This window comes from Poecilia reticulata, linkage group LG1, assembly GCF_000633615.1.
Source record: "Poecilia reticulata strain Guanapo linkage group LG1, Guppy_female_1.0+MT, whole genome shotgun sequence".
In the NCBI taxonomy this organism is placed as follows: Eukaryota; Metazoa; Chordata; class Actinopteri; order Cyprinodontiformes; family Poeciliidae; genus Poecilia; species Poecilia reticulata.
In genome coordinates, this window is record NC_024331.1 from 9,199,541 (window position 1) to 9,222,342 (window position 22,802).

At 40.1% G+C, this 22,802-nt stretch overlaps 3 protein-coding genes across 4 annotated transcripts in view; 2 read left to right on the forward strand and 1 right to left on the reverse strand.

Annotated features, from left to right (window-relative positions):
- Positions 1-420, reverse strand: part of mvb12a (multivesicular body subunit 12A) — a 6,001-nt gene extending 5,581 nt beyond the window's left edge. For both annotated transcript variants that reach the window (XM_008407311.1, XM_008407391.1), the window contains exon 1: positions 316-420. The gene's annotated coding sequence lies outside the window, so the exon portion shown is untranslated. The remainder of the gene's footprint in view (positions 1-315) is intronic.
- A 761-nt stretch (positions 421-1,181) lies between these two features.
- On the forward strand, positions 1,182-6,250 carry sid4 (secreted immunoglobulin domain 4). Its single transcript, XM_008407194.1, has 8 exons — positions 1,182-1,335; positions 1,916-2,062; positions 2,148-2,282; positions 3,657-3,829; positions 3,932-4,118; positions 4,185-4,364; positions 5,436-5,702; positions 5,803-6,250. The coding sequence occupies exons 1-8, from the start codon at positions 1,287-1,289 to the stop codon at positions 5,805-5,807; spliced, it is 1,143 nt and encodes a 380-aa protein (XP_008405416.1). The 5' UTR covers positions 1,182-1,286; the 3' UTR covers positions 5,808-6,250.
- A 4,239-nt stretch (positions 6,251-10,489) lies between these two features.
- The window catches only part of LOC103463542 (adhesion G protein-coupled receptor E2-like), a 30,129-nt gene continuing 17,816 nt past the window's right edge, over positions 10,490-22,802 (forward strand). Inside the window, exons 1-2 of the mRNA XM_008407063.1 lie at positions 10,490-10,572; positions 11,686-11,837. The gene's annotated coding sequence lies outside the window, so the exon portion shown is untranslated. The remainder of the gene's footprint in view (positions 10,573-11,685; positions 11,838-22,802) is intronic.

Genomic DNA, 22,802 nt, shown 5'->3' on the forward strand with positions numbered 1-22,802 from the left:
ACTCTCATTTGCCTTGAAGGAACAATAACACGTCAGATTCAGGTACATTAACTCTTTCTTTACGTAGCTCTAAAGATAACCAGTCGGTTTCACAACAACCTTACCCTTAAACATTAAACAATAAAGTCACGTAWMGCATAGTAATGCTATGTGTCACATTTCCAAATTTATCCAGATAAAAACTAATTTAAACGGTAAAACTAACCTTACACTCGACTGTTCAACTGGGAAACCTGACTGTTTCCTGCTCAAAAAGGCACAAACGCTGCTTGTTTCATAAAGTGACATACAAGCAACAAAGGTGGAAACACTTACCTTGTTTGTGAATCAGTTTCTATTTTTTYGGCGGCTTATATGGAGAATAAAGAACTTCTCAGCTACTAGCCGAAATATATCGGTCGCAGTCGTGGAAGCAGGAAGTTCTCAATTCATCCCAACTACAACTCCCGTCAGACCCCGAKGCATTACGTCATGACGAGAGAACAAGTTTGCGATGTTAACCGCAAGGTGGCAGCAGCGTTATTTTTGTTACAGCGGCATACSGTTGTACCAAAAGACGAATACACAGTCATAGCCGGTGTTTACACAAGTAAGAAAAATATATTAACATTTTTACATTATATGACAGTCACCTTTTTTGGCAAGATAATTTGTCATATAATTACATTCCTCTCAGTCAGAACTACAAACAAAACACAATTTAAACTTTATTCTGGAAAGGACAAATGTCATAATTCTTGTGGATGTTAAAATGTTATCTCCGGGGTTTCAGGAGCATTTTAGATGTCTAAAGAGAAACACTTYAAGGAAATMTTTTTTAAGTTTTCTGATTAATTCCAATMGAGCTTGCAACGTTAAATATGAACAACTATCAGCCAGAAACATATTAGTGCTAGCTAGCTAACTTCTTTAAAAGGCTTCCATTTTCAAATATCAGTGCAACAAAACTATTTAATTTGCACTTATTTTTGATGGGAAATGTTGACTTTCAAGATACAAATAGCTTTTTTTTTTTTTTTTTTTGCATTCACATGCTCCATTTGTATAAAACTTGACAAGTTAAATTTTTTCCAAGGGGCTCTATAGACTCATTCGGATAAAAAGGAAATCAGACAATCATTAGCTCACAAACAGACAGAATATATAGTAACCAGCTTTTAATACGTGACTGTCACCCACAGACAATATTTGGAAAAGGGGTCAGCACAGAGGACGGGTTAAAGGCCAAAAGTGATAACGGAGAAAGTAGTGCAGAGCAGAGACAGAGGAACTGCTTTTTGCTCATCATGGGTTCATACGCTGCAGCTCTGATCTTCTGCTCCCTGATATGCTCAGGTAAGAACTCTGTTTTTATTCAGAGAGAAAAAAAATATATTCCTTTCATTTTAACATAGGCTTTTCAAAGGCTACTGTCCTTTTTGTATGTTTTACTTGTTTGCCAAATAACTTAGTTGAAACAAAACCCATACACAAGAGATTCAGATTCAAGCTGTGTAAGAAGGGATCATTTTGACAACTTTAGGGAGTGTCCTAATTGTATCTTRGTGCATTGCAATGTATTTTACAAAGACAACAAAGAGCAAAACATTCTAGAAAAAGAGGGCAAAAAACAAGATGATTAAAATTATATATTTTCCTTTTATAGTCCACAAAAAGGTTGGTTCCCCTTTAAACTGGTCTGGAGACGGGCATTTCAAAATCAGATGAAACAAAGTTTGTAATGCACTGTTACTGACAGCTTTTTGGTTTAAATTTCTACTTTGTCACCACACACATCATGATATGTTTGCATTGGGGTGGTCATTTGTTTACTCTTAGTGTCACTCAGGGCCTGTTTAAAGGTTCACACAGTTGATTCGTACTTGTGTTCGTCCTCACATGTGACACCTCTGTCCCTCTCCGTACCTGTCATCAGTGGCAGCTCAGGCTCCAGTCGTCACGGTGGAGCCTCGGACCGCCACCATCCGCCAGGGAGAGTCTGTCAGCTTCAGGTGCCAGGTGAAGAGCAATGTCCAACCAGTTCAGCTGGAGTGGAGAAGAGCCAATAATCAGGCTTTGCTAGGTCAGGAGCAATTACACTTAAAACTGTTTGTCTTATAAAACCAACATCTGTGAATATACACTGAAATGTCTTTTTTCCCATTCAGACAATGTAAAGATTGGTCTAGATGGGTCTGTGCTGACTGTTGCAAACGCTCGACCTGGAAACCACGGCCAGTACCGCTGTGTGGCCATCAGCGCCGCTGGACGCAACTTTGCCAGTGTTGTGCTGAATGTCAAATGTGAGTTTTGTCTTTAAACTTCAGGTTTGGAAAATGGGATTCCCCTAAAGTAAGATAAAGTAGATCCAATTCTTATTGAAAAGGAAGCTACATTTTTTAGTAGCCGACCTCCATTTAATCAATATTTACCAAACTGTTAAGTAGTCAAGTGKTTTTTTTTWATGTTGTTTTATACTGCACAATGTTGTTGGAACTAGATTACATCCATGCACAATTTGGAACTGCCTAAAGCTTAGTTAAGTATTTTGTTGAATTTTAGGTTGATCTGTAAATCTTTACCCAATGACTCTCATGAGTTGTCAATATAATTGTTGTTTAAAGATAAAATTAACAAACTCTTTAAAACAATAATTTTCATGTCCAACTCTTCATATTAAGTGCTCAAATTTGAACAAGCTGGATCTTTCTTTTGTGTTAGTGATGTTTTTGAAACAGCAGATTTTGGGGGCTTGTCCGGGATTACAGTCTAGCAGACCAGAGTCAAAAGAATAAATATACAGTAAATATACAGTACAACCTCATTTCATCTATTACACCAATAAGGAGAAGGGACACATATTTATTTGCACAGTGCAGAAGGAGGATTTTCAAAGGTTGGATTTATAAACATCTGATGGGATTTTGGAGACAATACAGTCAAGACTGAACATGTCATGAAATATTACTGCCAGATTTCTTGAGCTGTAGATAGTCTGTAAGTTTTCTTACACTTCCAATATCATATAGACTTTTCTCTCTCTTTCTCTCTCTGTTAAATTGAGCCCATCCCAACTTTGGTTTGGTTTGCTCCTTCCTACACACATTTCTTACTTTTGCATTGATCTCCCTCTCTGTAATCAAAACCACTAAACCACAGTATGCGGCTTAATGCTTATGAAAATACCCAGATCAGATGTATAATCTATTTAAATCATATTCTGCCATGGAAAAACATTGCATTAATCTTTATTTGTATTCATACTTCTTATGTTTCATAATACATGAGAGTAAGATCCCTCCTGCTGGTAGATCATATTTATAGGAATCAAGTCAAATTCTGTCTTCACAGTAGACTGTAGGTTTTAAAGAACAATTATTAAATTGTCATGGGTCAGAAAAGTAGACTCCAAACACTTCAAACTGGTGGATACAAATTTAATAATGGCTTCTATTAAAATACAGTTTTGTACCTCCCCAAAAATAGGTAAGAAAAGACCAAGAAGTGTTTGAAGTAGCGAATGCTCTGACCTTAAACAATGCCATACTGGCCTGAAATTTATTTTGGAAGGAATTTTAGATATATATGGACATATATACATATATATTTATCTAAAGATGTTTTTTGTGGCAAACTCCATAGTTTAGTGTATTTATGTGCATCCATATTTCTCTTAGTTCCTTCTAAAGCACAGCTGACACCGACTGGGCCTCTGCGTATCCAAACAGGAGAGTCTGTGTCAGTGGAGTGTCGTGTCACCGGCAGGCCACGCCCCACGGTCACCTGGAAACGCAGAGGCTCCACCCTCCAGCTGGTAACTCAGGAGATAAACGACGCCCACATTATTAAGGTGAAACATAAAAGAACGAAAAAGTGTCAGACTTAAATCTCTTTTTTCTTCTCATATACACACTTCAGATAAGTGGAACAAAATGTTTGACTGTTTTCTCAGTGGCCTTCCGTACGCCCGGAGGACTCCGGAGTCTATGTCTGCCAGGCTGATAACAACGTGGGGAAATCCGAGGCAGAGGTTGAGCTGGTCGTGGTGGGTCCGCCTGGATCACCGGTGGCTTCGGTTAACATCGAGGAGATGACAGCGATCGAGGGACAAACAGTCACCATTGAGTGCCGGGCTACAGGTAAGCCTGTTTTTCTGAAAATCCTCCGATTGTGATTACATAATTAATGTATTTTTTTCCCTCCAGGCTCCCCTACGCCTGTCATCACCTGGTCCAAGCTAAGAGCACCACTGCCATGGAAGCACTCTGTAGCCGATGGCGTCCTGACGCTGACCGAAGTGGGGCGCCAAGACTCGGGACAGTACATCTGCAACGCGACCAACATACACGGCTACAGCGAGGCGTACACCGACATGGAGGTGGACAGTGAGTAGTACAAGATGGGTCTGCTTGCTGTTGCTAATTTTGATGAGGGATCCAGTTTGCAATAGAGCTACAATATTATTACAACATTAACATCACAAAGGGCTTTTTTGGAATGTAATAATTATTGGCTGATACATTGCAAGTGTCATAAGCACTCAGAAAGCCAGCCTGTTGGATTCAGTCTCACTTGGGCAGATACATGATAAATTACACCGTCAAATTACACAAGATGTTAACGGGCACAGGCAGGGCAGATTAACTCTTTCATGCCTGAATTATGATCCTTTGTGTCAGGATTTTTTCCCAAATTTTTCTTGATCCTCTTAAGGCATAAAAAAAGGTTGGAAAAATATTTTGTAAAAAAAAATGTTATTTAAATTTTTTTTAGGTGATCAATTGTAATTTTCTCCAAATTCAAAGTTGTTACTTGAAAAATACATCAGTAGCATTGTTCTTTAGGGGTTATTTGATGTCACAATGTGTTTTTTTACCATCTACAATAAAAGGAGGGACCGGGTCTGTCGGCATGCTTTTTTTGTCTTTTGGCCATATTGAATTTAACAAAAACAATTTCTTGCATTTGCAGCTGATCGCCAATAGTTGATGGTGTATTTTATGGTGCATTAGTGTCCAGTTCAGTGGTCTGTGTGCATTTATAACATAAGAATCCACAAGAAGCACAAGAAAATGGCTTTTAGACAGCTGTCCACTGTAGTGACCACTATGCATGAAAGGGTTAACAAAAAAACTAGAGGAAGGAAAGTGCGTACTTATCATAGCTGACTAATTAGCCCTTGTATTTTTCATCCTGTCATTTGTACTGAAAAGTAAGGTAATAAGCAGGAAATTGGCAGCTTGAGGCCGTGTGGAAACATTTGCAGAGAATGAAATATGCAAACATTTTCCAGGTCAAGTAAGATGGCAAAAACGTTGTTTGTTGTCTCTCCAACTAGCTGGATTCTGACTAAATTAAGGCACCAATAAAGTTGTCTACACGTCACCTCTCCTTTCAACAGGCCCTCATTTCAAAAATCTTGAACTATCCCTTTAACGGCTGTCGTCCACATGCAGCTCCTCCGTACGCCACCTGCCTGCCCGACCAGGTGCGGCTCCAGCCTGGGAACCCTCTGGTCTTGCAGTGCCTCGCCCACGGCTCTCACCCAATCCAGTTCACCTGGAGCCGCGTGGGAAGGGGCAGCCTGCCAGTCGGAGCAGAAACCACCAGGGAGGGGAAGCTGCTGATAGCCAGTGTTAAACAGAGCGACGGGGGAACGTATAAATGTGTGGCCACCAACCACATCGGTTCGAGCGAGGCCGTGGCGAAGGTCATCATAAAAGGTGAGGCTGGTCTTTTGGAGAAGCTACCAAATGAATAACTTGCTTTGCTTGTTATATTTCTAACCTCCCCGATTTCTCTTTTTGTCATTTGTGATAACAGCCTGAGTAAGCGTGGACCGACAAGTGGCGTGAAAATTGCCTGCAGCAAAGATTCTATTTAATGTGTCCATGTATTGCGGAGAATAAAAGACAACATTTGTTTTGTAATCCCCACCCAACAATTACAACATCAGTTTGATTGTCTGAGAAGTAAAGGTGAATAGGGTTGAACTTTACGCAGTCTATGAAAGTATGTTTTTCCTTCCGATTGCACAGGAGTCAGGACAAGTATAAAATTCTACTTAAAATTATCTGTTATAAAGTAAATCAACTGAGACAAACATAAATGAGAAAAACCATCTGCTACACGTTAATTTTCCAAAGTAGCAACACAATGTTAAGGCTGAAATAATAATAGCACAACAAAAATGTAGATCTACTTTGTGATGTGAGAAAATATATCACTTCTATATTTCCATATTAAAATATGCATTCTTTGTTTACTCTGATTATTTGTCTGGTTGCAAAATTTGTTTGATAATCTGAACATTTAGGTGCGACAAAACAAGAAAAAACAAAACTTTTGTCACAGCACTGCATGACAGAGACAGCAGCATGCCGTTATTAAAGTTTTATACTATGGAGAAGTTGGTAGCCCCTAAATATAAAGGACATACAAAGGACTAAAGAGGAAGACATTTTGCAGCAAACATAAAAAGGATATACACTCCAAACAAATGTAAAAGGGCAATACAAATAATAAAACGTAGCTATTTTAAAATATTCTGGAACATGAGAAATAAAAATACATCAAAAAGAGAGAAACAGACTAAATATATGTATCCTCCTTGTGACTGTAAACCCACCAGGTTGTTATCTTGATCAGACTGAAATGCAAACAACAAACAGCCCAGAGGGAGACTGAAAGTTCAGAGTGGTTAAGTTCGACAGGCTAAAGGTTCACGGTAGCATGATGAAAACATGTCTGCTCAAAAAAATAGGAATAAAAAGCCAAAGGAAAATGAAATAAATCAAACATAAAAAAGTGAAATGTTAATACAATATGTGAAAGGGACGAGTATATTGTATGTTTTATTTATTATTGAATAATCAATAAGGTGCATAAATTAACTTCCCAGAAATGCTAGTGCATCTCACTGTGTTTCTACTGAAAACCTGGAAGTCATTTCAGATACAGAAGCCAGTCTGCAGAAGAAAAGTCCAAAAAGGAAGAGAATCAAGACGTTGCAATGTTCGCTCAAAGTCCAGCCCTCAACCTGACAACAATGCTGCTGCTCAGTGAACTGAGGAAACGCTACAAACAAAGAGTTGATCAAAACGTCTTTACAAAGACCTAAGGTGAGACAGATGAAGTCTTGGGTTAAACAATTACTTGTAACAGCTTCTAAAAGAGCGTCTGAGCAACTTGATCCAACTTTCTTTTTGGTACACATGAGGTTAGATTAAAATAATTTTACAACCTGGTAAAAGATGAAGGTCATTTTAATTGGTTTTAGACTTGAGAGAGTCTGCTTTCTCTTTTCCTGGAACTTCATTGTTTCTTGGTATTTTCCCATTCCAGGAAACACTTTTGACAGTTCTCACACCATGTACATGACCAAGATCACACCCGTCTTGTGGTAGTTTTGTGCCTGGTTTCATTTAGCAGTCGAAAGGTCAAAATGAGCCGATCAGCTCATTTAGCACAGAAACATATGTGCAAGTGTTAAGACACCACAGCATGTTTCAGTCATCATAACTTCAGACTCTGTAACCGCATGGGGCTTGTTGCTTTCATTTTTTCTCTGTTTGGGGTTAAGCCAAAAAAAAAAGAAAAGTGTCTTACAGTGTCTTAATTAGGGCTGAAGATTAATCGTATTGATTGTGATTGATCTATTATTAAGGTAATAATCAACTAGTAATCGACTAATTGTTAACAAGAGTATAGACTCACACCCAGGTTTTTTTTTTACAAAACTAAAAAAAAAAAATCCATTTTGCATTTACGGTAAAAAATGAACATGTGGCATAGTTTAAGCTTCACGTGGTTCAAATTCTGCCGACAAAAATCTACTAAACACCTCCTGCTGTCCAATTATTAATCGGTAAATAAAAAATAAAGAACCAGAAAATCCATGCCCTGCACTGTAAACTGAAAGGGTCGAGCATATCACACTATTGATTTTTTAAATTATCTGCAGACAGATCCTTTGCGTACACTGAAGGAATAATATATTATTGCACTTCATGCAATAATATGTTTATTTTCCCATTTATAAAGGGACTCCATTATTTGTTTATTTGCGTCTTTTAATGTTAAGTGGGGTTAAATGACAAATTTGTTATCCAATTAATCGATTAATCGTCAGAATATTTGATAGAACAATCAATTTTCGTTTTCTTTTTTATTTAAAATCACATCCTTCCGACATGCAGTGACTTTTTGAAATCATCTAAAATATCGGCATTACTCAATCTAACCACACGGTGGCAGTATGGAGCTGACACCTTCAGCCACATACCCGCAGGCCAAAGAAACAACCCTCGCTGTTAACGGTTAATAAATGGAGGGACAGATGCACTGGGCAGATGAGGCATAATTCTCCAGATGACTTGACTTAATGCTAACGTTTACAAAAGACAGAGCGCTTTCTCTGGTCTGAAAAGCTGTCTGTCTACATGGGGATTATATCCGCCCACTGAACAAAGTTTTATTTGACCAGACCAATATGTTGCAACAGACAAGCCCCCACTGGTTCGGCTGCTGGAAGTAGCTTTGATTATATAAGGTTTAAGGTGAACGTTCAGGTTTCGTAATCGCAGCGCCACTTGGAACGGCAGAGCCGTGCTTTCCAGAACTGCTGCCAGAACAAAGACGGCATGGCCTGCGTGTGACGGTGGCCTCCCTCGTAAAAACACTCTGTGGTGGATTTATCCTTTTCCACTATCTCCATCTTTACAAAGCACTTCAAAACTAGAGAGAGGAAACATCTGCCCTCTGTCACCTTTAAGCCACCCCCTCACTTCACAGAGAGACCGAGGGAGGGGAGGAAAGCCGGGGATGAGAGGAAAATACGAGAGGTGAATTTATTGAACGGTGCTGTTCAAAAGTCTTGCATAATTTAACCGAGGTCTTTTTTTTAAGTGGTTATAAATAAAACAGTGCAGTATTTTGATCTGTTTTTGTACTGTGCAGCACGTTAGTGAATGAAATAGCTTTCTTAATGTGCTTTATGAATAAAAAATATTTAGATGATTGTTGATGCGCAGTCAGCCTTTTGGGTTATTTCTCTATCACGTTTGCACATCTGCAGAAATGTTTATCTCGAATCGAATCGGATTGTTTATCTCAATCCGATTCGATGGGCAGGAAGTCGGAACGTAAATTCTTCTGTCTTGCTGCAGATTCTTTTTTTTTATCTGGGCCTAGGTCTGGACCTCGACCATACTGTCCAACTCTAGTTGTCAAAGGTGAGCGTCCTGCAAGCTTTAGGTCTGTTCTTGTTCTCAGCTGATTCATGTGGCACACCTGACCAGACACCGGGTTTGGACTAGACCACTGAAACACATGAACATGCCTTGAGCTAAAACGTTTCATTGCAACTCTCATCGTAGGTTTACTGTTATTGTTCTGCTGGATACTTTTCACCTTTCTGCCACATATTGTATTTTTTATGTGACTTTTATACAAAATATGTTATTTTAAACGTCACCATATCATGACAGCATGCTTTGAGACAGATAATCTGTGAGAAGATCGATCTCCTCCACATCGATCTCCTCCATCCTACTATCGCCGTCAAAAGAAATGCACTGCTCAGTTCCACAGCACCAACCAAAAACAACCAGTCAGAGCCAGGAGGCGTGTCTTAGCGCTGTCAATCATCCTCATGTACTCACTTCTAGAACTGGGAGCCCTGGCAGAAGGCAGAGGAGATTTTTTTCCCCACAGATTTCACGACATAGTCACAGTTTCAACAAATTTGCAAAAAATATAGTTACATCCAAATTAAATCATTGAAATTTGTTGCATGGTGAAGAATGTGAAAGAGTTCAAAGGAAACATTCACAAGGTACTGCAGTAGATGATTAATTATAGGTTTTGTAGCTGCTCTAGATAGACACACATAATAAAACCTTTTATTCTCTATCCATCTATATTCACAACGTGCAGTTGTGCTAAGCTAAGCAATGAAGACATAGTGTAAAAATAAAGCTGCCAAAATGTGATTAAAAAACTCTAAACAAAAGTGTTGATCTTATCGAAACTAATATTCAGAATGTCTGGAGAGATATTTATCAAGAAAAAGCTGAAGATTGGAATAAATCCAGACATTTAACATTTTGTACAGGCAAATCAATTACTCAAATGTGATTTAATTTTTTTTTTTCTTCTTTAACCTGCGAGGCCTGCTGTGAAGAAAACTATGCCTCCAGATGACAAACWTAATCTCAGTTTCTCACACCTTTACAAACATCGCAAAAGGTTTATTCGGCTGAAAGATTTACCGGCAGCGCACACATTTCACAGAATAATAACATGTTGCCGAAGAGGTGAGAGTAGAACTCTTTGTCTTCCGGAGATTTATTATCACCAAGATCTTTGTTTCTGGTTTTGAAGAGGGCCACGACATTCATGAACTCTGTCCAACTTGTTCATTCAGGAAGGAACCAATGAGGAAGGCGCTTCCTCAGGATGCGATAGGTGGGGGAAGAGCGAGCGGGGTGGGGGCGCGCTCGAGCCTGTTGCCATTGGTTACCACCTGTTGTGCTCGGCTAGGCTACGGCGGGGCGCCTTATCGGAACAACAGTGTACTCGGGACGGATGAAGGTAGGCTGATGGGTCGAGTTCCTGTTCTGCCTCGGCTGCAGAGCCGTGATGAATACCAGAGCAGAGCGCCTCGGCTCTGTCTGGTCTCATATTTGTGTCAGGGAAAATGTTCCTGTTCCTACCTCGTGCTACAGGAAGCGGCAGCAATATGTCGGTCAAGCTAATCTCTTAAAAAAAAAATCCTTTCATGTAAATGAAGTGAATTATTGAGAGAGGAAGGGYCGGTAATTCCTGCTTTCCCTGGGGAAAAAATGCCTTCACTGGGAAAAATTCCTGCATGTAGGTTCACTGTTATATTTGGATAAAATAAAAAATCTAAACTATCCGTCTCTAATGTAAACAAACTCTAATCCTATAGTGACTGAACCCACATCTGCATATTTTTTTTACAGATTGCTGTTGTGCTTTCACAGCTTGAGCCATTCTGTCACCTCTGTTTTAGCAGCTTTTCCCCCCCTTCTCGTTTTTAGTAAAACATTAAAATAAAACAAAAATAAATACATTTAGATGGCCTTTTAGTATAGTATCATGTTCAGATTGGACCTTAGATTACAGAGATGTGTATTTTGTGACCCAATACATTTTGACTAATAACCTGCTTACAAAATACACATAGAGTTCAAGATATTGTGTGTCCTTAAATGGAAACTGTGAACTTAAAACCAGAGAACTGCATCCTGTTATTATGAGCGAGGCACCGCTCTGAAGCCACTTTGGTTTAAAAAATTCTCTATAGCGTCTAAATATACATGTCCAAACCTGGTCGGTCATAAGCTTGCCAAAAATATCTATTTTGAAGTCAAAGCATGAACATGGTTTTACAAAAAGGCCATGCTAAACTGAACACGACTTAATTTACTTCAGTAAGAAAGCAAGTAATTTTAAATTGTTGCTCCTTTCTGTTTTTAGCCATGTGTAATCCAGTTTGGGTTTGATTATAAATTATGGGATTGGTGATGGTGAATGTGGTGTATAAACTGTTATTAATACAGAACCAGAATTAGGAGTAAAAGTTGATTTGACTGGCTTTGACTTTTTATGTACCAGTGGTTGTTGTTTCTAGACAGGCTGTTCCTGGAAACGGCTGATTTAACCAGATATTCTGGTTTACAGGACATGGTTCTAAAAGAAGAAAATATCCGGTGGGCTATACTTGTGTGGAAGAAAATGCCTTCTTGATGTCAGAGGTCAGACAGGAAAGGGCAGACTGGTGTGAGATGAGGGAGAGGCAACAGTAGCTCAAGTAGCCACTTTTTACAATCAAGGTACGTAGAGCATCGTCTCTGAATGCCCAATCTTGAAGAACATGTGCTACAGCAGCAGAAAACCACACTGTGAGCCACTTTTGTTAAAAAACAATGGTCATATGGTTGCAAAACAATCATTCGCTCACAGCTTTCATACATGACAGACCACCAGGGGGCATCCCTTCGTCACACCCTAAGCCTATAGGTGAGAGCGCTACACCTTTCTGCAATCAGCCTCCTGTGCGGACTATGACTTTGCAATTTCTGTCCAAGAGTTTTTAGCCATGTAGCAATCTTTGTAGGTATTTTGTGAAGAATCGTACAAACCTACATAGTTCCTCACTGCGTCTGATAAACGTTCCTCAAAGGTTTTCATGTCGCTTGCATGTACAGAAGTAGTAATTATTTTGGGAGCAGACTTTTCCTGGTAAAAACCAGCCCCATGTTCTACGCTTTGCTATGAACAGAGGGTGTGGACCTTCAGCTTGATGGCTACCGGACATTATCCGCACTGTAAAAAACCGTCCCCCACTGCCCACCCAACCATTCCCAGTGCCAAGCTGAACAGACAGGAATGGTCTGTTTTTGTTAAGTCAATATTTGGAAGCGTGGCCAACACGCTTTGTTCACTTCCTCCACTGCCATTGCTAAACCTACAGGCAGACTACAATAACTGAAGTGAAATATCAACATTGCTATCTGGGTGAATTTCTGTACAACAAACTTGTGACCAGTCACCCAAATAGCTCAACCCAAGCCTGGTGTCAAGAAAGAGAGCAGGACACCTCCCTGTGAACAAGATGACACAACTTTTGTCAGCGAGGGGCGATTTCAACACTTCCGATAAAGTTTGGGAGAGACTCTATTGAGACATGCAAACCAAGTATAAAAGGTTGGGAAAATGTTAAGTGGCCCTATGAGTATTGATTCCATCTAAAATTTGACATGAAAGCATCCTGCCTTGTATTAATAGTTCTGGCTGTGAGCCAGAACTGGAGAGTATATAAGATACTCTCCATCTCCATTTACGACCACAGTGTCACTGTTTTGTGGGTTGGCACTTCCAATACAGTAACGTGTGATGTCCCAAAGCTGCCCTATTGAACACAGTAAAAGAGTTCACTGGGCTTCACATCCACCAAATTTCCATAAAGTAGAGATAGGTGCGGTGGACATAAAGCTTACAGCAGTCATAAACCCCACAGCGACATCCGCACGACAAATAGCTTTTTCTTCACCATTGACAAGAAAGCTGGTCAGAGTTGACTTGAAGATGAATTCATATACATAACTACACATTTTGCCCAGTACTTCACTTATCGTCAGATCCTGTGCCTCATTGTGGTTTTATGCCCAGCAAAACTCCAGCTCTGACAAACTTCAAAAACAAATAAAACCCCTAAAAGACTGGAGAATTTTCCAAACGTAATACTTCAACCCAGCTTAATGCAAACTTCAACTTTGATGTACTTGCCAAGGGCAATTTCGTCTGAGAGTATGCACAGCTGCTGCAGCATCAAGTGCAAGCTTCAACACTTTGCTGTATCTGCTTTTTCAGTTCTCAGTTGAGGCTGCTATTCCATCACGCATCTTCTCGCAGAGTTGCAAAGGAAGCTGAGAAATGTCTGTTTGCATGGCGTTACTCTAAGTTGTGTTGCACAATCTCTCTTCATGCAAACTCACAAGAGATACACGCGTGTTTAAGAAAGCTTTGTAAAGTTTTACCAGGACAACAAGGCACAGATCGGTCGAAATGAAGAAACCAGCTTCATGTGAAATAAATTTAAAGGTACTCTGCCTGCTTTTTTTAAAGGCAACATTAACATAAGCCATTTTCATGATCCCCTGTAATTACTGCTGCTTCACTTCGAACTCATAAACCACACACACACGCACAAAAAAAGGCCTGTCTTCAATTTGTGCTATGAACCCACCGCACAGATGCTTTCACTACCCGTCTCTTCTTCCTGTGTCAAAGAACATCAGTAACAAAAAACACAACAAGAAAAAAAAAAATCCCGCTTTTAAAAACTTGTGAAACTCTTGCAGATTAAATTAAGCAATCTACCAGAGCTGAAACCGCAGCTGCGAGTGTGCACTTACGCCTCGGCACATGTGGCGTCGCAGAAAAGCCACTTGAGGTTCGGCAGGGAGCTGCGTACGCTCCGGGATAAAAATACGGGGTATAAAAGCATCAGAGTGAGTGAGGAGCACACATCATACGTGGCTGACGCAGCCCTACACACATCTTCTCGCTTGCTAACTGCAAATTAATGTTTGTGCATCGTTTGTAAAGCAGCAGCACACCTCAAGTGTTTAGCAATGTTTGCGTTCGCACAGTGGCAGTGAAAAGAGACGTAAACAAAACGGTAATTTGGATTGCTCTGACCATTGCACATAATGTTGTACAATTGCTAAACACGCACACGTCATACATATAATCATCTGCGCTGAAATTTTGTACATTTCAACTGAAACAGAGAAAACAACCGAAACAATGTGAGAAACACCTAAAACACCCAGCTTTCTCTTCTTTTTCATCCCCTCTAACTGTTTTGAATATAAAAGAAAGTGCATAAAGTTAAATGCCTTTAAGGGGCAGTATGTTGTATTTTCCAGGCAGATAGTGATATTTCACAAGAGTGCTATAAGATTGCTATATATGTCAAACACAACTTCATAGAAATGTGACTTTACAATTTAACACCTTGAAATTGGGTCTCTGTCTCTTTAAGAAGCTCCTGGTCTTTCCGACATTTGGCCATCAGCACCTCATGGCAATGTTTCTCCACTTGGCTGTTTGCTAGTGTTGAACTAAGAAGTCGTTTCTATGACGAGCTCAGCCGACTTTTCACGAGGTGTTTACTAATTTCTGCTGCTGCTAGTCTGGCGGCTCAAAAACTTTGATTTTGTTTTAAAATACAGTATCTTGGAAAGATTTTTCAGATAGCTCAAACTTTTGCCTGTCAAATTAAAAATCCCACCTCAATGCATTGCATTTGTGTTTAACTTGGTGGTGCGTAATTCTGAAATATGAGGAAATTAATGTGAGGATTTCAGACAACAATTTGCTTTGACATCCCTAAGATATGTCCAGTCCATCTAATTTACTTTCATAAGTCGCCTGGTTTCTAAATATTGTTGACTTGTGTGTTCTGTGAAGCCCTCAGAGGTTTTTTAGAGAACACTGGTGAACAAGCAACATTGTGCAGACCAAGGTACACAGCAGAGAGCTCATGCGTGAGTCCTGTCGCCATGACAACTAACTGTAAATCTAATATTTATGCGTGTGGCAACAAGAAAACCATAGTTGGAAAAAAAGCCAGTAGAAGTCCCGTGTGCAAAAATGTAGAACAAAAGACTGTTATGGTCCAAGGAGACCAAATCTGAACTTTTTTGCTCAGCATGGTTAGAAACATTGTGCCACTTTGCGCCGCACTCATGGGTACGGCGGTGGTTCTAAAGCTAAAAATATGAGACAGAGACGAGGACACAGGAAACGAAGGAGGATGTGGTTACTGAAAGGGGGCTGTGGGGATTGCCAGCTTTGGCTCTCCTGCACCTCGTGGAGGGAACATTAAATAACACATCTGTGTGTTGTTTTCAGGATGCCAGTAGCAACTGAATATGAGTGATTACGGTCCACTCGATGTGTTTCCATATGGAAAGATCCTGTTTGTGGGAGTGTATGCGTCCTGCCAGCTTCAGGGCTCGGATATATTTCTACATCTGCTACCGGAGTTTTTCCACTGTGCTGCTGCTGCTGCTGCTGCAACGGTTTTTGAGGCAACTTGCAGGTTGCCAAAGAGCCCTGCGTTAATCATTAAGTAGAGTGTGAAGAGTAAATATTGAATTCTTCTTTAAAGAATTATCGAGCAGCTGGAGAAAATTTACTTTTCCCTCTTGATGGTTGCGTCTGAAAGCTCACATGAGCCACAGCCAGATGTCAAATCTATCTTTAAAAACAGGAACTATAAATAACGTGGCCTGTCTGTAAACTCTCTTACAACAAAATATACCAATGGAACCATTTGTGTGATCATAACTTTTTTAAAATACATAATTTTATTGTCCTTTTGCATGTCGTTGAGGTTATCTGGTGCCATGGCAACTTGTACAATGTTAGCAAAGTGTCTGATGTAAACATAGGCAGCACGAGCCTCGGGATAGATAAAAATTGTGAAATCTACACCGCTAAACAACTTAATGATACAAACATGTCAGTTCAGGATCGTGGCTCAGCAAGTTTCAGTTCTGCGCCAGCTAGCTGTCGTGTCACATGAATGGAAAGCAGCTGAAGGTTCATGTTTTGGAAATTCAAGATGAATATTATAGAAAAATGTATGAAAAGCGTAATCCAGTGATTTACTGTAGCAAATGAAGAATTTCTCTTGAAGTATGGGAGAAAAAAAAACATTAATTGACCTTTTTTTTAGCTCTGGAGGAGCTTCGGAGCCTTCATCTCCTATTTTTGCCCTGTAATTTCCTTAAAGTCTTCAAGATTGGAAGCCTAAATGTCCACTTTTAACGAAATCTAGCAATTTACAAGATTAATAAGGAAAACCTCTCCAGATAAAGTGCAGAAGTTAATTCAACCTGAGGAATTCGGGGTCAGATCAAGCAGCATAAGCAAATCACTTTTTCACGTCTGAATTGTTGCAGTGCCATAAACAGGCACACACAACAGGGGTTTGTCCGTTTGGCTCTTGACGAACTGTTTAGAGGTTTCAGACACTGATTAAATAACAGAGCTGTCCAGATCTTCCTCCTCCACACGCTAATCTACAGTAAACTGCTCTGTTTTTCAGTATCTGGGCAAAATCAAGCACCGGGTTCCTTCACATATTTCATGTGAAAACACCACACTTTCATGGATTTAACTTTCCAGAGCTACCAGTCCAGTCTAGTGTTCACCCTAAAGTACCAGAAAATACAATGCCGGTACTTGAAGAATATAAAAATATTTGTTTTGTGAAATGTTTTGTGTTAGGCATTCTTGTTTCAAGAAGCAGTAAGCATTATAAGGGTGTTTTCACACCCTTATAATGGTGTGAAAACACCATTATAAGGGTGTAGACTCGGCTTGATTGAGGACCAAAGAGGCAACATTTGTTAAATCTTCGGCTGGTGCTGTTTGCTGTCACGCTGCATTGTGTCCAACAATCCAAATTCATCGGAAGACCTGCTTGTGTGGCGCTGGACCAAGAACCACTGAAGGAAACGACACAAAAGCCTCAGAAGAAGACACGCTAAACTTCGGTAGCGTCAGAGTTTAGTGGTTTTAGGATCTCTCTTTTGCCTTTGGTAAAAGACCTCAAGTCATTTTTTGCAAGACGTGCATTGATTTTGGCTGTATTTACCCAGAATGCCCTGCGTAATAGTCCACTTTCTGCTTTTGCAGAGTTCATCCAACCAGACCGAGACCTTGGTTTGTCGGTGGACAAAAGTTAACTTTTTTGGTCTGCGTCCAGTTGAACTAAAACATTCGTGAGATCTGATGATTTTATGACTACAGTAAATAAAGAGAAAAGAAAAGAAAAGTCTTTGGGACGCCCCCCAAAAAACTGTGCCCCTGGGCTACTGCCCCTTTAAGCCCTTTATAGAGCCTGTCCCAGGCTGCATTTAGCTTCCTCTTCTTGGGCCGCTTTAGATTAGCTCACTGCTAAGCTGGTCCGGTGAATGACAGCAGCAAAGCCACAGTTTCAGTTTCTACTGTCTTAATCAAGTGACACGGCGTCACGCTGTCACATGCAGATCACATCAAGAAGTACATGGAGGGCTGCCCACACAAACTCCTGAAAACCGTTCAAACTGCTACTTGTATAAATAACATTCTCCCTCTGACAGATCACATTTTTCCCACACAGCTCCTCCATTCAGATGACGGATGATCACATTGCGCAGACGTCAGTTAAAAGCATGTGGGATTTATGCTTACTGGTGACGGAGACTCACACACACGCATGAACACACACACGCACGCACGCACACACACACACACACACACACACACACACACACACACACACACACACACTGGTTAGATCTGTCCATATGGGAACATATGAAGCCCATAAGAGAGCAGATATAGACTTAGATCCAGACAAGTCATTAAAACTCAGACACAAACAAATCTAAACAGGTGAAACTTGCCTACATGCAGACATACGTATACACACACACACACCCGCACACATATACACACACATATACATACGCACACATATATATATACACACACGTGGTGCGTCTGCTTCTTGTTTACCGAAGATGCTGAAGCAACATAAACTCTTCCTCTTCCTGCCTGCATGTGTGGATGATTTGTGCGTCTCCATGTGTCTCTCCGTTTGTCTCCGTGTGTCTGGCTCTCTGTCTGCACTAAATCGAAGACAAACGATGACTGGGAGTCATGATGATGCTTCTGGAGGCCAAGACATCATGAGGCCATGTGAAACCAAAGGAAGAGTTAGGGGACAGAGGGAGATGACAAAATCTGGTCACATCGGTGGCCTTTCAATGAGCCCAAAAGCCTACAACCGGCTCGACTTGAAAAAAGCGAACCAGCTGCACCAAACCGAAACTCTAATCTGCGACTTCCTTAAACGCTTCAGAGATTGTTTGTGAACACAGCGTAGAAACCATGACAACGGCAACCTTCTTCCTCTCTAACAAGTGTTGTGAGTCCACTCATCCTTATCTCTCTTTTAGTTGTTTACAGTATCTTCAAGCATTTTTGTCCTCCTCACACATAGCTAGGCATATTTATGACTCTTCAAGTAGGATTGTGCATCGACAGACAGTTTGCAACAATCAAACAGCTTTAAAACTCCCCACATGGACAGTTTGCCATGCACAGCAGATTGTTTTATTTCCTGAACCCAAACCAGAAGGGCAACTGATCAAGAAAGTTTTTTCAGATGCACAAGTTATAAAAGGTTCACTCTCTCCTGTCAGTTTTGTGAGCAGGGAACATTTGAAGTAGGAAGCAGGGAAAAGGGCAGTTACTTTAGATTTGGTTTGACTTTCTGTAGGCGACTGTAACAAGAGAAGGTCAAGCAAACAAACAGGTCAATAAACCGCAACCATCTGGGACTATTGATCAGCTTCTGGAAAGATTATTCGATACAGGAGCCAAAGTATCTCTTTCACAAAGACCAGACGTCTGGTGATTGTTTCACCATTTAATAACAAACAATAATTCACCCGGTTTTAAATGCTGCGGCGGTGCTTTGATCCGACTTTGCCTCCACTTCTTTTCCAAACCAGACTTATATTTCTCGTGATTCTTTCTCAACACAGTCAACATTTCCATCAAAGTTTTTTTTTTTATTTTTATAGAAAAGGTTAAAAAAAGGTAAAGTTCATTTAAAAAAGGAAGTTATCGGATAAAATAAACAGCAAATTTCAATGTACTATTTTTTTTTTGTACACCAGTGTAGAGTTGTGCAAGATTATGACGTGGAAGGAAAACCACTCTAATCTAAACAAGTTAGACGAATAGTAAACAGAGTTCGCATGTGCAAAACTTTGAAAGCCTAATAAACCATTAATGAAAAATACTCCATCATGACTAAGTAACCGCTATCTGAGGACTGAAAATACAACTGCAAACTTTCAAAGACAACTTGCCTGTCAAGAAAATTGTTCCTCAGAGAACCAATCAAGAGTTTCATGTAACTCAAACTATCCGTGTTGGAACAGTCCAGTCAAAGTACGGTGCCAAATGCAAATGAAAATCTATGTGAAGACTTGAATGTTCACAGAAGTTCTCCATTCAGTGTCACTGTTTTATTTGCAAAATGTTAAAAATTGGATATCATTTTACATTTACTTCCCAATTCGGCACCTGCATAATTTCAATGAACTCAATTTCAATGAAGTTAGTAATGGATGTAATGCGGAACAACTTCCATTGCCATGCTATTTGCAGGGCACTGTGAAAAACCCCCCCAAAAAACTCTCTATATAGATTCTCTTTATTTTTTCCATTTGTTTTTCCCATGTCAATAAGCTAATTAGCTTAACATTAACTCACTTACTGATGACATGGAAGCCCAGTTTACTCTTAGCGGCACTCTGTTGTGGAAAAAGAAACGATTGGGAACAATCCCGAGGCATATTTTCTATTTTTATTTTCAAAAATTGAAAATGTGGCTGGCTGTGATTTGCCTCAGATGTGCCAGACTGTCCTGGATGGGAGCCCAGCAACAGAAACAAAGCTGTTGCTGTAGTTCTGCTATTGTCGTGTAATTTCATTTGCACACATTAAAACCAGCCTCGCCCCTTTTTCTGTTTGGTTATCAGCGATCGAGCCAAGGGGGAAACAAAGGGAGCAAACTATGTGGAGTTAGTGTCATGTGTAGTCTGATCCATGTTAACACTCAATTGATTGTAGATAAATGCTCTTTTGGCATAAATGACTGTTTTAAAAAGGAGCAAAGCCATAAAGATTTATGAGTCAAATCCCAAAATCTTCTAACTAAATGGACCCTGGGCTCATCACTTGGTATTAACAGTTTCCTTCCTTCTATAAATGCTTCTATATGTGGATGCTAGACTTCTGAAGCACGCCGGTGTGTGGCTGGCTAGCTTAGTTTTATTTTTGTATTTCATACTGCGGTTCATGTTTTCAGGTGGTGACAAATTGAATTTGCAGCAGGGCTGCTTATAAAATTAGGACCATGTGTACTGGTGCCTGTGTGTGGTTTGTTGATGGTCTTGTGTTTGTGTTGACTTTGAGATTAAAGTGATTAAAGTGGCCAAGTAGGAGATGAGGAGGAGAAGAGGAAAGAAGTTTGAGGGTTTTTTTTTATATCTTATACCTTTTTTTAACAGTTTGGTGTGATCCAGGTTATGTACCTAAGTCTCCCCACAGTGTTTTTGATAAAACCATTTGTTGCTTTTCTTCTTCTACTTCTGGTTTGACTCAGTCTCTGTGTTTTAGGTTCCACATCTTTCACAGATATTTTATCTCTGCATGTGTCACCGTGGGTGCAGGCCATGTAGACATCAGCAACTATCTTCAAAATGATCTGACCTGCATGGTGACGCGGCAAACCCTTACAGTCTTTTACGGCATACACTTTCCCCATACTTTTCTCATGACTGGACAACGAACCATGAAATGGGCCTCATTATCAGAGCCTTGAATCTCCCCTGGGTTGTGTTATGTGTGTGTGTGTTATGTCTACTGGTGTTGTTTATGTTAACTATACCCGCCTATTGATGAGATAAGTTGCCTGACTAGTAGCCTACAGTTTGGTGGAGAGTGGGAACCAAAAACCTTGTTCCTCCTTTACAAAAATAAAATGCTGTTATTTTCACCAGTAAAACTCAAACCAACCACTAACAACTCTATGCCCTTCTGTAACTCTTTGGAAAGTTGCAACGCCCAAGTTCCAAAAGTATTTTACTGCACAGCTTTCGGCCGTTGCGGCGTCTCAGAAAAAGAGACACAGTTTGGTAGAACCAGATTCTACAACCATAGCCCAGAGGCCTTGTGCGCAGCAGACGGATATAGAAGAACTTGTGTTGCCTGCAGAGAATCCTGACCGCGACACAACAGAACACATTTGGGATGAATTAGAGCAGAGACTGTAAGCCAGGCGTTTAAATACCACTACAGGAGAACTTCCTGTCCATACCGATTACCTTCTACAGCGAAAGGTTTTTGAATAAACCTGTGTAAAATGAGCTACAGCAACATTTGATTTCACTTTGAGGTTAGTGAAGTATTTTGAATTGAGTTGAACTGAGCTTCCTGTTTCTATGCGGTATATTGTATGACAGCGCAGGGGTAATTTGTGTCTCAAGTCCAAAACATGTGAATCAAATGATTGTAGGAGTTATGTCAGTCATGCTAATGACCCAATTATATGAGTCAGTGATGCAGAGGCACAGTGAAATGTTGCAGAGACAAAAGCCCTCGAGGAATGGAGGTTTTACACCTGCTATCTGGAGACAATTTATTTTCTTAGCCACTCCTTAAAAAGGGAAAATTGCACTCATTAAAAAAAAAGTCAGGAAATGTCCTAAACCACCAAGTTCTTAATCAACAAATGGAGAAATTGGACAATCACCTAAAATGATATCTAGAGCCAGAAGAATGATCAAAAAGTTATCTTTGGAACGATCTAGAGTCGGCACATGGCTTCAGTTATTACAGCTAGAAACTAGAGATCAGGTCTGAAATCTGAATGTAGTGATGAACTCTGACCTGAACCTTCAGAGTCACATGAACACAGTTACAAAGTCGGCCTTCTGTCACCTGAAGGACATTTCCAGGATTGAAGCAAGATCTAGAGATACTCTTTCACATGTTTATTTTTAGTTGAATTGATCACTGCAGCAGTGTCTTCACAGGTCTGCCTAAAACGTCACTAAGAAGGTCAATAAATCAGCGAGCAGCAAAATACATTAACCAGAACCAAACTTGGAGAAGCAGCATTCAGCGTCTGTGCTCCTGTAATCTGAAACAAACATCCAGAAAACTACAAAACAGCCGAAACACTGAGTTCCTTTAAACCCCAGCTGTTCAGAGCTGCCTTTGATTAACAGCACCGGCAAGTGGAACATGGGTCAACATTTCTCACATTTAATTTCATGTATATGCTTTATGATTTGGATGATGGGATTCAACAAAATGTCGTATTTACTTCTTGTTTCGTAATTCTGTTGTACGTTTTTAATGCTGCAAAGCGCTTTTACCGAAACGTGCTTTACAAATAAGCTTGACTAGGTGCTTGTAAGCGCTTTTACCGAAACGTGCTTTACAAATAAGCTTGACTAGGTGCTTGTAAGGCTAAAGATCGGTTTTGCTGTTCTTGAACTACTTTTTAAAATACCAGAGTTGGACTGATTTGCAGGTTTGCAAGTTTTAAGACAGTTTTAAGTTTTGTTACCACATCATGTCGTGTCGTCTTCTCCACCCAGCTGCCCTTCTCTAATCTACACCAGAGAAACCTCGCAGAGGTCAACCCCTAC